The sequence below is a fragment of the Melanerpes formicivorus genome, unplaced genomic scaffold (assembly GCF_026170545.1).
Source record: "Melanerpes formicivorus ecotype bairdi unplaced genomic scaffold, bMelFor1.0.p_v2 SCAF_3012, whole genome shotgun sequence".
NCBI lineage: Eukaryota > Metazoa > Chordata > Aves > Piciformes > Picidae > Melanerpes > Melanerpes formicivorus.
Window position 1 is genome coordinate 1 of NW_027145363.1, and position 12,536 is coordinate 12,536.

A 12,536-nucleotide genomic window follows, 5' to 3' on the forward strand; every position below is an offset into this window, starting at 1 on the left:
CTGAAGGTGATGAAGCTGAAGGTGATGAAGGCTGCAGGTGCCCAGCAGGACCCCCCCCTGCCCCCCTCCCCCTGCCCCTGGGGACTGCCTTTGGACCTTCCCCCTCCAGACCTCCCTTTTCCTGCCCAGCTTCGGTCAGCTGCTGCCCCAAACCTCCCCCAGCAGCCAGCACCCAAAGGTCCTGGGGTCACCCACGGGGGGGGGGGGGGAAGGGGGGAGAGGAGGGGAGGGGTCCTCCCCCCCAGGACCCCCGGGGTGCCCACCCCCCTTGTGCCCCCCCAAGTGAAGACATCCAGGCCAAGGCAGGTGCCAGCAAGACTTTATTGAGGCCTCCTCACCCCCCAGGGGTTAAGGGACACCAACCACAGGTACAAAAGTGAAGCTCTCATCCCCCTCCCCCCTCTTCCCTCCCCTCCCCCCCAAAAAAGAGCACCCCCAAAACCCCCTCCCCATAAAAAAAACACCCCCAGTAAAAAAAAAACACCACAGAAAAGAGTTCCACACTCCAGGGGAGGGGACCCCAAGAGCAGAGACCCCCAAGGAAGGACCCCAGGGATCCCCCAAAGCAGGGACCCCCCCAGGAAAGGGATCACCAAAGGAAGGACCCCCAAAAGAGGGACCCCCCCCAGAGCAGGGATACCCCAGAGGGGGGAATCCCCCAGAAAAGGGACCCCCAAAAAGCAGGGATCCCAAAGGAAGGACCCCAGAGAAGGGATCCCCCAAAGCAGGGCCCCCCCTGAAGAGGGACCCCCCAAAGCAGGGCCCCCCCCAAAGAGGGATCCCCAGAGCAGGGACCTCCAAGGAAGGACCCCAGAGCAGGGACCCCCAAAGCAGGGACCCCCCAGAGTAGGGATCTCAAAAGAAGGACCCCAGAAGAGGGACCCCCCAAGGAAAGGGATCCCCAAAGCAGGGACCCCCCCCCCAAAAGAGGGACCCCCCCCAGAGCAGGGGTCTCAGTGCAGGGGACCCCCCCCAGAGCAGGGACCCTAGAGGAGGAATCCCCCAGAGTAGGGACCCCCAGAAGAGGGATCCCCAAAGCAGGGGACCCCCAAAGCAGGGGACCCCCCCCAAAAGAGGCACCCCCAGAGCAGGGGTCTTAGTGCAGGGACCCCCCCAGAGGGCTTCCCCTGCCGCAGGCTGAGGCTGGCAGCAGCTGGTGAGCGCCAGGCCTGGGTTCCCCCGGCCGGGGTGGAGGGTCCCCTCCAAGGCTCAGCACAGTTGGATGACTTCAGGACGGCTTCAGGAGCACCAAGGTGGCCGAGGAGCACCGGGAGGGGGGCCAAGGTCCAGGCCCCCCCAACCCTGCAGCGCCCCCCAGGGGCTGCAGGTCAAAGGCATCTCCGTGAGGCTCTGCCCCCCCCCTCAGGCTTCGGGGGGCTGCCATCTGTCCTCTCTCCAAGGGGTTGGGGGCTTCTCCCTCTAGCCCCAACCCCGAGGGTCTCCTGCCCCTCCTCTTCTCTCCAGGTCAAGCCAGGGGTGGGTGGCAGGCAGGGCCCCCCACCAGGGGCAGGTCCCCCCCCACCCCGGGGGCAGGTCCCCCCCCCCGGGGCGGTGCAGCCGCAGCGAGCTCCAGAGTCAGAGCCCAGAGTCCAGAGTCCAGGACAAGGCCTCAGCGCTGCCCTCACTGCACATTGCTGCTGCTGCTGTTGTTGTTGTTCACGCAGGGATCCACCTGGGGGCGCAAGAGGGGAGGGGGCTGCACTCAGGCACTGTCCCAAGGCCGGGCAGCGCCACCTCCCCCACCCCCTCCTCAAGCTCAGCTGCATCCAGCCTCAGCCTCACCATCACCCTCTCACCCTCACCCCATCCATCCTCATCCTCTCACCCCTACCCCTCACCCCTCCATCCTCCTCATCCTCTCACCCTAACCCCTCCATCCTCCTCATCCTCTCACCCTAACCCCTCCATCCTCCTCATCCTCTCACCCTAACCCCTCCATCCTCCTCATCCTCTCACCCTAACCCCTCCATCCTCCTCATCCTCTCACCCTAACCCCCTCACCCCTCATCCCTTCTCATCCTGATTATCCTCACCCTAGCCCTCACTCCTCATCCCATCCCCAATCCTACCCTTCCCTCCTCATCCCAGTCCCTCACCCCATCCATCCTCATCCCCACTGCTCTCACCCCCCTCCCATCCTCATCACTACCCTCTCACCCTACCCCCTCCTCATCCCACTCCTCCATCCTCACCACCCCCAATCCTCTCACCCCATCCATCCTCATCCTGATGATCCTCCCACCCTATCCCTCCCCTCTCCATCCTCACCCCCAATCCTCTCACCCCATCCATTCTCATCCTGATTAGCCTCTCACCCTAACCCTCACTCCTCATTCCATCCCCAATCCTACCCTTCCCTCCTCATCCCAGTCCCTCACCCCTCCATCCTCATCCTTACTCTCACCCTATCCCTCACTCCTCATCCAACTCCTCCATCCTCACCCCCCAGTCCTCTCACCCCCCTCCCTCCTCATCACTCCTCTCTCACCCTATCCCTCACTCATGTCATCCCCACTCTTACCCTTCCCTCCTCATCCCAGTCTCTCACCCCATCCATCCTCCTCCTGATTACCCTCTCACCCTATCCTTCACTTCTCATCCCACCCCTCCCATCCTCATCCCCATCCCACCCGTCCTCATCCTGGTTATCCTCTCACCCTATCCCTTACCCCCTCCATCCTCACCCCCAATCCTCTCACCCCATTCATTCTCCTCCTGATTACCCTCTGACCCTACCCCTCACTCCTCATCCCACTCCTCCGTTCTCTCCCTCACTCACCCCACTCCTCCATCCTCACCACCCCCAATCCTCTCACCCCATCCCATCCTCATCCTGATTATCCTCACCCTATCCCTCACCTGTCCATCCTCATCACCCTATCCCTCACTCCTCATCCCATCCCCTCATCCCACCCCTCCCATCCTAATCCCCAATCCTTCTCATCCCATCCATCCTCATCCTGATTATCCTCTCACCCTATCCCCCCACCTGTCCATCTTCATCACCCTATCCCTCATCCCACCCCTCCCATCCTCATCCCCAATCCTTCTCACCCCATCCAACCTCATCCCAATTATCCTCTCACCCTCTCTCTCACCTGTCCATCCTCATCCCAATCCCTCACCCCATCCATCCTCATCACTATCCTCCCCCCCAATCCCCCACCTCCATCCATCTTCATCTCATCTCCACCCATCCCCAATCCCCACCTCCATCCTACCCCCATTCCCTCACCCCGTTCACCCATCCCTCCTCTCTCCCCCTCCCAAGCCCCCCTTCCCCCCGTCTCTCCCGGCCCCCTGGCGCCCCCTGCCGGGCTGCTCACCTCTGTGTAGGTGGGGGGGGGGCATGAACTTGAACTCGGGGGCGTACATGAAGATGGGGCTGTCGAAGCTGTCGGCCTCCTCCAGCAGGGGGGGTGGTTGGGCTCTCCAGCCGGTGGTCCTCGGGGACTATGTCCAGGTAGCAGGGAGGAGCTGCCAGGCAGGGAGCCCACCTGTGAGCTCCCCCCCCTGCCATGGCTGCACCACCACTACCACCCCCTCCGCCGCCCCCTGCCCACCCACCCCCACCCCAAGCTCCCTGATCCTGTGGGGTGCCCACCCCAGGAGCTCTCCCCCTCTCCTCTATGCCCACCCCCCAGGAGCTCCTCGACCCTCTGCTGATGCCCACTCAGGAGCTCTCTCTCTCTCCTCTATGCCCACCCCCAAGAGCTCTCTCTCTCCTCTCTGTGCCCACCCCAGGAGCTCTCCCTCTCTCCCCTCTGTGCCCACCTCCAGGAGCTCTTTCTCTCCTCTCTATGCCCCACGCTAAGAGCTCTCCCTTCTCCTCTATGCCCACCCCAAGAGCTCCTCAACCCTCTGCTGATGCCCACCTAGGAGCTCTCTCCTCTATGCCCACGCCAGGAGCTCTCTCTCTCTGTGCCCACCCCAGGAGCTCTCTCTCCCCCCTCTTCTCTATGCCCGCCCCCAAGGAGCTCTCTCTCTTTCTCCTCTCTGTGCCCACCCCAGGAGCTCTCCCTCCCCTCCATGCCCACCCCCAAGGAGCTCTCTCTCCTCTCTGCCCACCCCCCAGGGAGCGCTCTCTCCTCTCTGCCCACCCCCAGGGAGCGCTCTCTCCTCTCTGCCCCTCGGCTCACCTTCAGGGGCGTCAGGGAGGTTGAGGTCCACCCAGCTCATCTCGGAGCTGGCCTGGCTGGCCATGCTGGAGCTGCGGCTGCCGATGCCGGAGCGGCTGCCGATCACCAGCGGCAGCTCCAGGAGGATCTTCTTGGAGCCGGGGACGCTGACATAGATCTGGGGGAGGGGAGAAGAAGGGCAGAGGGTCACACACCAGGGCAGGGGGACACCGGGGGAGGGGGTCCCAGGAGTGCATCCCCCCCCATGCCCACCTGTAGGAAGTACTCCACGCGCAGGATGTGGCAGCCCAGGATGGAAGGCTTCAGCTTGCGGACGCGGATGGTTTTGCCGCGCCAGGCCTCGGAGGTGCCGGAGACGATGTGGCTGCCGCGGACGCAGGAGAGCTTCTGGCTGAAGACCTTGGTGTGGCCGCCGGCCAGGTAGGTGTGCTTGGCCACGATGGCCGCCTTGGGCACCACGATGCGCGAGCAGCTGTTCTCGAAGTCGGCGTTGATGCAGATCTCGTCCCCTGCGGGGGGGCAGCGGGGGCTCAGCGCCGGCGGCCGCGGGACCCTCGCCCCACCGGGAGGGGCGCCGGCACACCTATCTGCGCCGCCGCCCTGCCGGCACGCCCCATCCGCACCACTGCCCCAGTGGCATCCCCACCGCCGCCCTGCCGGCACGGCCTATCCTCGCCGACGCCCTGACGGCACGCCTGTCCTCACCGCTGCCCTGCCGGCACACCTGTCCTCACCGCTGCCCCTGCCGGCACACCTGTCCTCACCCGCCGTCCATATCCTAGCCTCATCCCTGTCCTATCCCATCCCCACCCCATCCTCGTCCCTGTCCTATCCCATCCCCACTATCCCTGTCCCATCTCCCCCAACCTATCCCTGCCCTATCCCATCCTCAACCCTGTCCTACCCCATCTCCACTGTCCCCTGTCCTATCCTGTCCCCCCCATCCCGTCCTCATCCCTGTCCTCATCCCTGTCGTATCCTTCCCGCCACGGTCCCCTGTCCTATCCCATCCCCACCCTATCCTCATCCTTGTCCTATCCCCCCCCATCATCATGCCTGTTCTAATCCCATCCCCAGCCCCCTCATCCCTGTCCTATCCCATCCCCATCCCTGTCCTATCCCCCCCACCTCATCCCCATCCCTGTCCTATCCCCCCCACCTCATCCCCATCCCTGTCCTATCCCCCCCACCTCATCCCCATCCCTGTCCTATCCCCCCCACCTCATCCCCATCCCTGTCCTATCCCCCCCACCTCATCCCCATCCCTGTCCTATCCCCCCCCAACCCCATCCCTGTCCTATTCCATCTCCACTGTCCCTGTCCTATCCTGTTCCCCCAACTCCATCCTCATATCCCTGTCCTACGCCCCCACCCCGGTCCCTGTCCTATCCCATCCCCATCCCTGTCCTATCCCATCTCCACTATCCCTGTCCTATCCCCCCCCATCCTCCTATCCCCCCCCATCCCATCCCATCTCCACTATCCCTGTCCTATCCCCCCCCATCCCGTCCTATCCACCCCATCCCATCCTATCCCCCCCATCCCATCCTATCCCATCTCCACTATCCCTGTCCTATCCCCCCCCATCCCATCCTCATCCCTGTCCTATCCCATCCCCACTGTCCCTCCTGTCCTATCCCATCCTAGCCCACTCCCCCACTGTCCCTGTCCTCATCCCTGTCCTGTTCCCCCCCCATCCTATCTTCATCCCAGTCCTATCCCCCCCCCCCTTATCAACTCCTCCAACCACACACACTATCCTCCCTATCCTCTCCCCCCTGGCCCAGCTGCCACCTCCCCCTCCCAGCAGAGCACAGCCAGGCTCGCCCCCCACCCATCCCACCCACCCCAATCCTCATCCCACAGGATGGTTCAGGGTTGGAAGGGATCCCCAGAGATCCTCCAGTGCCAGAGCAGGATCACAGAGCCCAGCCCAGCTCCCACAGGAGCACACCCAGACAGGGCTGGGAAGTCTCCAGAGGAGACTCCACCACCTCTCCCTCTCCCCTGGGCAGGCTGCTCCAGGGCCCTGTGCCCCTGGCAGTGCAGAGCAGAGGACCCTCCTCAGGCTGAGGTGGAACCTCCTGTGCTGGGGCTGACCTCTGCCAGCTGCTCACCTTCACAGAAGCCCTTCCTGTCGATCTGGGCACTGACTGACACGCGGCCATCAGGGATGAACATGCAGGAGACCTTCTTCTCCTTCTTGGCAGCGACTGGGGACTGCACAGACACCACCCTGTCAGCCCAGGGCAGCACCCACTGCTCCTCCACCCCCCCACCCCTCCTCCAGCCTTCCTCCCCAAGCTTTGGTGTCCACCCTCCAGAAGCAACCAGAACCTCTTAACCTCCCCCCTAAGCACTTAAGCCCTGCTGAGCACCCAAGCCCCTTAATGCCCCAGGTCGGTCTGACCTCACCCCCCCCTCCACCCCCCCCCCCTCAGGGCTCCTCACCCCCCAAACAACCCAACCCAAGGAGGGGATGGGGGTGGGAGCTGTGCTCACCAAGAGCTCTGGGGTGTTCACATCCACAGGGTCCATCACCTCGAAGCGCTTCTTGACCCCCTGGGTGGGGAAGGAGGGGCGCTCCAGGAAGGCTTTCACCCAGTAATCCACGCAGCCATACTTGCCCTTGAAGGTGGTGCCCAGGGGCCTGCAGGGGAGAGCCAGGGGTCAGCCACCCCCGCGGGGGGGCGCTCCAGAGTCGGGACGGGGGCGGGGATCCAAGCTCAGGGTCTCCTCCAGCAGGCAGAGCTCTGACCTCCCTACTCACCCCTGGGGCAGCTCGAAGCCGAACTTGTACTCGTACTTGTTGCCGGGGCGCAGGATGACAGAGCCGTCCTCATCTACCAGGGGAGAAGGGACAGGGAGAGGGTCAGCTGCAGCCCCCCGGGGCTTGGCTTCCCACCTAGCCCTCCCCATAGCCCCCCAGCCCCCCCGGTCCCGCCGACAGGAGGCGCCAAGCGCTGCGCCGGCTGCGTGCAGGGAGAGAGCCTCCCGGCCCCGGGGACAGCCTCGCACCTTCCCCCGCCGCGGTTCTACCTCGCTTCTCCTTCCCACATCCTCCCTCCTGCCACCCCCCTCAACCCCCGCCCGGGGCTGGCACACCCTGTCCCAGCTCACTCTGTCCCGGCTCTGTTCCCCCCCACCCCCCGCACCCCATCCCCTCCTTATCTATCTCCCATCCCCGTGACGTCACCTCCCCCCCAGCGTTATCTCCCAGGACCAGGTCCCCATCTCTGTCGCCTGCCCCGGAGCCTCCTGCACCCTGCGGCTGCCGAAGGGCTTCCCCCCCACCCCCACCTCAAGGCTCCGTGCTTGCCCCTCCCCCGGCCGCCGCCTGCGCCCTGCCCAAGCCCAGCCTGGCACTCGCTTGCCCGCGGGCACCCCCGGCCAGCCGAGCGCTCGCCCAGCTGCTTGCTCTGCTAGCCCTCGCCCGGCTGGTTCTGCCCCTCCGCCGCACCAGGCTGCTCCTGCTGCCCCCCTGCCCGGGTCCTGCCGGCTTCCCTCCCTCCCTTCCAAACTCAAACTCCACCAACTCCTGCCCCTTTCCTCCCATCCCTTCGCTGCTTCACCTCCAGCCCTGGCTGCCGGCTGCCTTCCGCCTCCCGCAGCGTTTAGCCCCCGACAGCAACCAGCACCGCACCTCCGCTCCCCCTCACCCGCGAAGGGACCCAACCAAGCTGCTGCTCGACCTAAGCCCCTTCCTCCCCGCACCTCCATTCCCACCCCCCCCCCGCCCCAAAGAGAGACCCCAACCAAGCTGCTCAACCCCTTAAGCCCTTTCCCCCCAACCCCTCCCCGCACCTCCATCCCCTCGAAGAGACCCAAGCAAGCTGCTGCTCGATCTCCCAAGCCCTTTCCCTTCGCTCCCCAACCCCCCAACTCCTCCCCGCACTTCCATCCCCTCGAAGGGACACAACCAAGCTGCTCAACCTTAAGCCCTTTCCTCCCCAGGACAGACCCAACCAAGCCCCTCAGCCCTCTCCTCTCCGCACCTCCATCCCCTCCGACGGGACCCAACCAAGCTGCTCAACCTCCCAAGCCCTTTCTCCTCCACCCCCCCCAACTCCATCCCCTCGGATGAGACCCAACCAAGCTGCTGCTCAACCTCTTAAGCCCTTTCCCCCAGACCCCCCACCTCCATCCCCTCGAAGGGACACAACCAAGCTGCTGTTCGACCTCCCGAGCTCTTTCCCTTCCCTCCCCAACCCCTCAACTCCTTCCTGCACTTCCATCCCCTCGAAGGGACCCAACCAAGCTACTGCTCAACCTTAAGCCCTTTCCCCCCCAACCCCCCACCCCCTCCCTGCACCTCCATCCCTTCCGACGGGACCGAATCAAGCTGCTGCCCAACCCCTTAAAGCCCTTTCCCCTCCACCCCCCCAACTCCATCCCCTCCGACGGGACCCAACCAAGCTCCTGCTCAACCCCTTAAGCCCTCTCCCCCCCAACCCCGCCCCGCACCTCCATCCCCTCCGACGGGACCCAACCAAGCTGCTCAACCCCTTAAGCCCTGTCCCCCCCACCCCCTCCCCGCACTTCCATCCCCTCCGACGGCACCCAACCAATCTGCCCCTCGACCTCCCACCCCCCCCCTCCCCTCCCTCTCCCCCAACCCCACACCCCCGGCGCTCCCTCCCCTCCCTCCTCCCCGCCGCAGCCCCTCACCCGTGGGCTGCTCCTCCAGGCTGAGCACGTCCTCGAAGCGCAGGTACTCCATCTCCTGCCGGCACTGCTGGGGGCCCTTGGCCCAGTTGACTTTGGCCACGCCGCAGGCCAGCACCTTGACGGCGCTGACCCGGGTCACCTCGGCCACCTCCACCAGGACGCGCCCGGCCACCTTCTCCCCGCTGCAGTAAACCTTCTCGGGCTCGCTGAAGAGCAGGGCGAACGTCTTCACCTTCTTGAACATCACCATGGTGCAGCCTGAGCCTCCGAGCCTCTGCGCGGCGTGCGGGGAAGCAGCGGAGGAGCTGCGCGGGGAGCAGGAAAGTAGCAACGGAGGAGCTGCGCGGGGAGCAGGAGCGCAGCAGCGGAGGAGCTGCGCGGAAGGAGCAGGAGCGGAGAGTTGCTTTCTCCCTTCGCGGAGGAGGGAGGGAGGGAGGAAACTCTCCCGGCTTGAGCCGCCGGAACGCGACAAAAGTGGGCTTTAAATCCTGGCTTCTCCGCCTAGCAGAGGGGATAAGCCGGGGAAAAAGAGAGGAAGGGCAGCACTCCTGCCGGGCACAAGCAGCACCAGCGCCGCCGCCTCGCCGCTGATGAGTGCGGCGCCCGGCCGCCGCCCGCCGCTTTTGTAAGCCGCGGAGCCCCTTGCGCGCCCCCAGCGGCGGCGGCGGCGGCGGCGGCACCACGCCGCCGGCGCGTGGCTCGGCGCGCCGCTCGCGTGATCGGCTCCCCCATTGGCCGCCGCCGCCTTGTTTACAGCGCCGCCGGCCAATGGCAGCGCCGGCCGCGGAGCGTGGACAGCGTGTGTGGGGAGAGCGGGCGAGCGCGGGGCTGGGGGAGGAGGGGAAGGGGGGGGGCGGGAGGTGAGGGGCGGAGTGACGGCTGGGAGGGCCAATAGGGAGAGAGGATGGGTGGTGGCGCTCGGCCAATGGGGGAGCGGGGAACGGAGCGTTCCCAGCCGCGGGGGCCGCACGCAGCTCCCTGCGCGGGGGGGGGGGAAGGGGGGGAACCAGTTCGGGACTTGTTTGTCCGGGCTGGGTACATTGGGGAGGGTCCTGGGGGGGGTCCCCCCTCAGCCCTTGGGGGGGGGATCTTGTGTGTCCCTCCTCCCCCTTCATTAGAGACCCCCATGGCCTCCCTCTGCTCGAGGTTTTTCCTCCTCCCCCCCCCCCCCCCCATGCGACCCCTGCACGCCCCCCCCCCCCCCCCCTCGTTTTTTTGGGGTAAAAATGGAGAGATCTGGGGTTGGGGATCAAAGCTTGACCCTGCGAGGGGGGGCTTAAAGCAGGGGGGGGGTTTTCATCTGCCTCTTCCCTCATCCCCCCCCCCGCCCGCCCCATCAATGGGGGGACCCCACCCACCAGGTTTTGGGGACCCTTCCCCTGCCAGTGGAAAGGACCTGGGGGACCCTCACCCTCTCCCCACCCTCTTGTGTTTTGGAGACCCTTCCCCCGCCCCCACAATCCTCTTCCTGTCGCTGGAAGTGTGACCCCCCCCCACCCTTTAATGGGAGACTCCCACCCCCCCCATGTTTTGGGGACCCTTCCCCCCTGCCCCCCAAATCCTCTTCCTGCCACTGGAAAGGACCTGGGAGATCCTCATCCTCTCCTCACCTCCTTCTACTTCGGGGACCCTTCCCCCCCAAAATCCTTCTCCTGTCCCTGGAAAGGAAGTGGGGGGTACTCCCCCCCCCCTCCCCCCCCCATCTTTTGGGGACCCTTCCCCCAAAACTCCTTTCCTGTCACTGGCAGGGAACTGGGGGGGGAGGGGTTAATCCTCACCCTCTCCCCCACCCCCTATATTTTGGGGACCCTTCCCCCCCAATCCCCCTCCTGCCACTGGCAGCCAAGTGTGGACCCTCCCTCCCCCCCAACCCATTCCAAGATCTTTGTTTGGGGGGGGGGGGGGGAAGCTTTTTGGGGGTGCTTTGGGATGACTCTGGGGTGGGATGACCACCACGAACCTCTGAGAAGCTCTGAAGCCCACCCCTCACTTCCCAGCCCCCTACCCCTCATTTTCCAGCCCCCTACCCCTCATTTTCCAGCCCCCCCCCACCCCCAGCCCCCACCCTCCAGAACTTTCTCCACCCCCGGGGTGGAAATCAGAACTCTTTGCTTGGTGTCAACAAGTCCTAAAGGAGAACAAACAACTCCAAACGTCCTACAAGATGTCCTTGTTTTCCAGCTGGGAGCTTCTCCCTCATCCCTCCTTTTCCAGCTGGGATTTGGGGAGGGGGCTGTTTGATTTCCCCCCCCCCCCCTTTCCTCTCCCCTCCTAATCCAAGTCGTTTTGCCTCCTGGAACTTTCTTTTCCTCGATGCCTTTGGGGTTTCCTTTTTCTGCTGAGCAGCCGCAAAGTCTCCTCCTTGAGCCTCTGCCAGGCAGCTGCTGTTTGCTCCTCGCTCCTTTCCCCTTCCCAGCTTCTCCTCTCCTGCGCTTCCAGAGCTCGGGAAGGGACCCCCCCCCAAAAAAAAAAAACCATTCCCCACAAGGAGGGGGAGGGGAAACAAAGAGAAAAGAGGGGGGGGAGGGAGGGAGGGAGGGAACGAACCCCAAGTCCTCCTCGCTGCTGTTTACGTTGGGAGTTGCCTCCCTGCTGGCCTCTGGGGCTTGTTTTTGTCCTCCTGTCCCCAGCACGTTCAGTACTTTCTAACCTCTCCTTAACCTCCTCCCCCCCCTCCCCCGGGGATTAATTCCCACCTGGGAGGCTCAAAACCCCAAGAGGGATTAAAACAACTCCATCCTAGAGGCACTTGGGAGGGCATGGAAGTCTTCTCCCCCCCCCACCCCCTTTCTTTCCCCCCTGGTGCTTTGCTGGGAGGGGAATTGTTTGCCCCGTCGGAGGAGCTGCACCTTCGGGGTTGGGTTCTTTCCTCCTCTCCCCTTCCCATTGTCTCCACGTGGTGGGGGTGGGGGGATAAAACCACCACCCGAGGACCACTGGGATGGAGGTGGGAGGAAGGATTTGTGCTAATTTGGCCATGCCAGGGGTGCTCTCCCCCAACCTTTCCTGCTATGGGAGGTTGGAGCTTGTTTACTGCCTTCGCCTCCCGTCTCTGCTCTTTTCCTTTTCCGAGGGCCGGGCCAAGGCATTCCGGCAAGCTGCCAGGGATCCCGTGGCAGGCACGGTTCCACAGCCCCCCCCCCCTCCCCTCGATGTCCCTTGGGCTCCCCTTGCCCTTTGCTCTGCTAACCCTTGGCCCGCTGGAAATGGGAAGCCGCCGCTGGAAGGTCCTCGGCGCCAGCCCCGGGAGGGTTCCCAGGCGAGCGCCAGCGCTGCAGCGGCGGCCGCGGGGCTCCGGCTGCCGGCGAGCGGCGGCGGCGGCGCAGGGGTCCCGGGGCTCCCACTGGCCCCCTCTGCCCCCCACTGGCCCTCCACTGGCCCCCGGCCCTCCACTGGCCCCCCTCTCCCTCCACTGTCTCCCGGCCCTCCACTGTCCCCCTCTCCTCATGTCCTCTCCCTCCACTGTCCCCTCTGCCCCCACTGTCCTCCCTCCACTGTCCCCTGGCCCTCCACTGTCCCCCTTCCCTCCGCTGTCCTCCCTCCACTGTCCCCTCTCTCTCCACTGTCCCCCTCTGCCCCCACTGTCCCCCCTCTCCCTCCACTATCCCCTCTCCTCATGTCCTCTCTCTCCACTGTCCCCCTTCCCTCCACTGTCCCCTCTCCTTCTCATGTCCTCTCCCCCTCCCTCCACTATCCCCTGGCCCTCCACTGTCCCCTCTCTCTCCACTG

At 65.0% G+C, this 12,536-nt stretch overlaps 1 protein-coding gene across 1 annotated transcript; it reads right to left on the reverse strand.

Moving 5' to 3' along the window:
- Positions 1-1,541: 1,541 nt before the first annotated feature.
- TXNIP (thioredoxin interacting protein) lies at positions 1,542-9,422 on the reverse strand. The gene is given in 10 exon segments (XM_068136694.1): positions 1,542-1,672; positions 3,327-3,347; positions 3,349-3,417; positions 3,419-3,477; positions 4,140-4,296; positions 4,392-4,648; positions 6,257-6,359; positions 6,642-6,789; positions 6,910-6,982; positions 8,808-9,422. Coding segments are annotated over 10 exon segments (1,188 nt in total). The 5' UTR covers positions 9,058-9,422; the 3' UTR covers positions 1,542-1,621.
- Between the last annotated feature and the right edge of the window lie 3,114 nt (positions 9,423-12,536).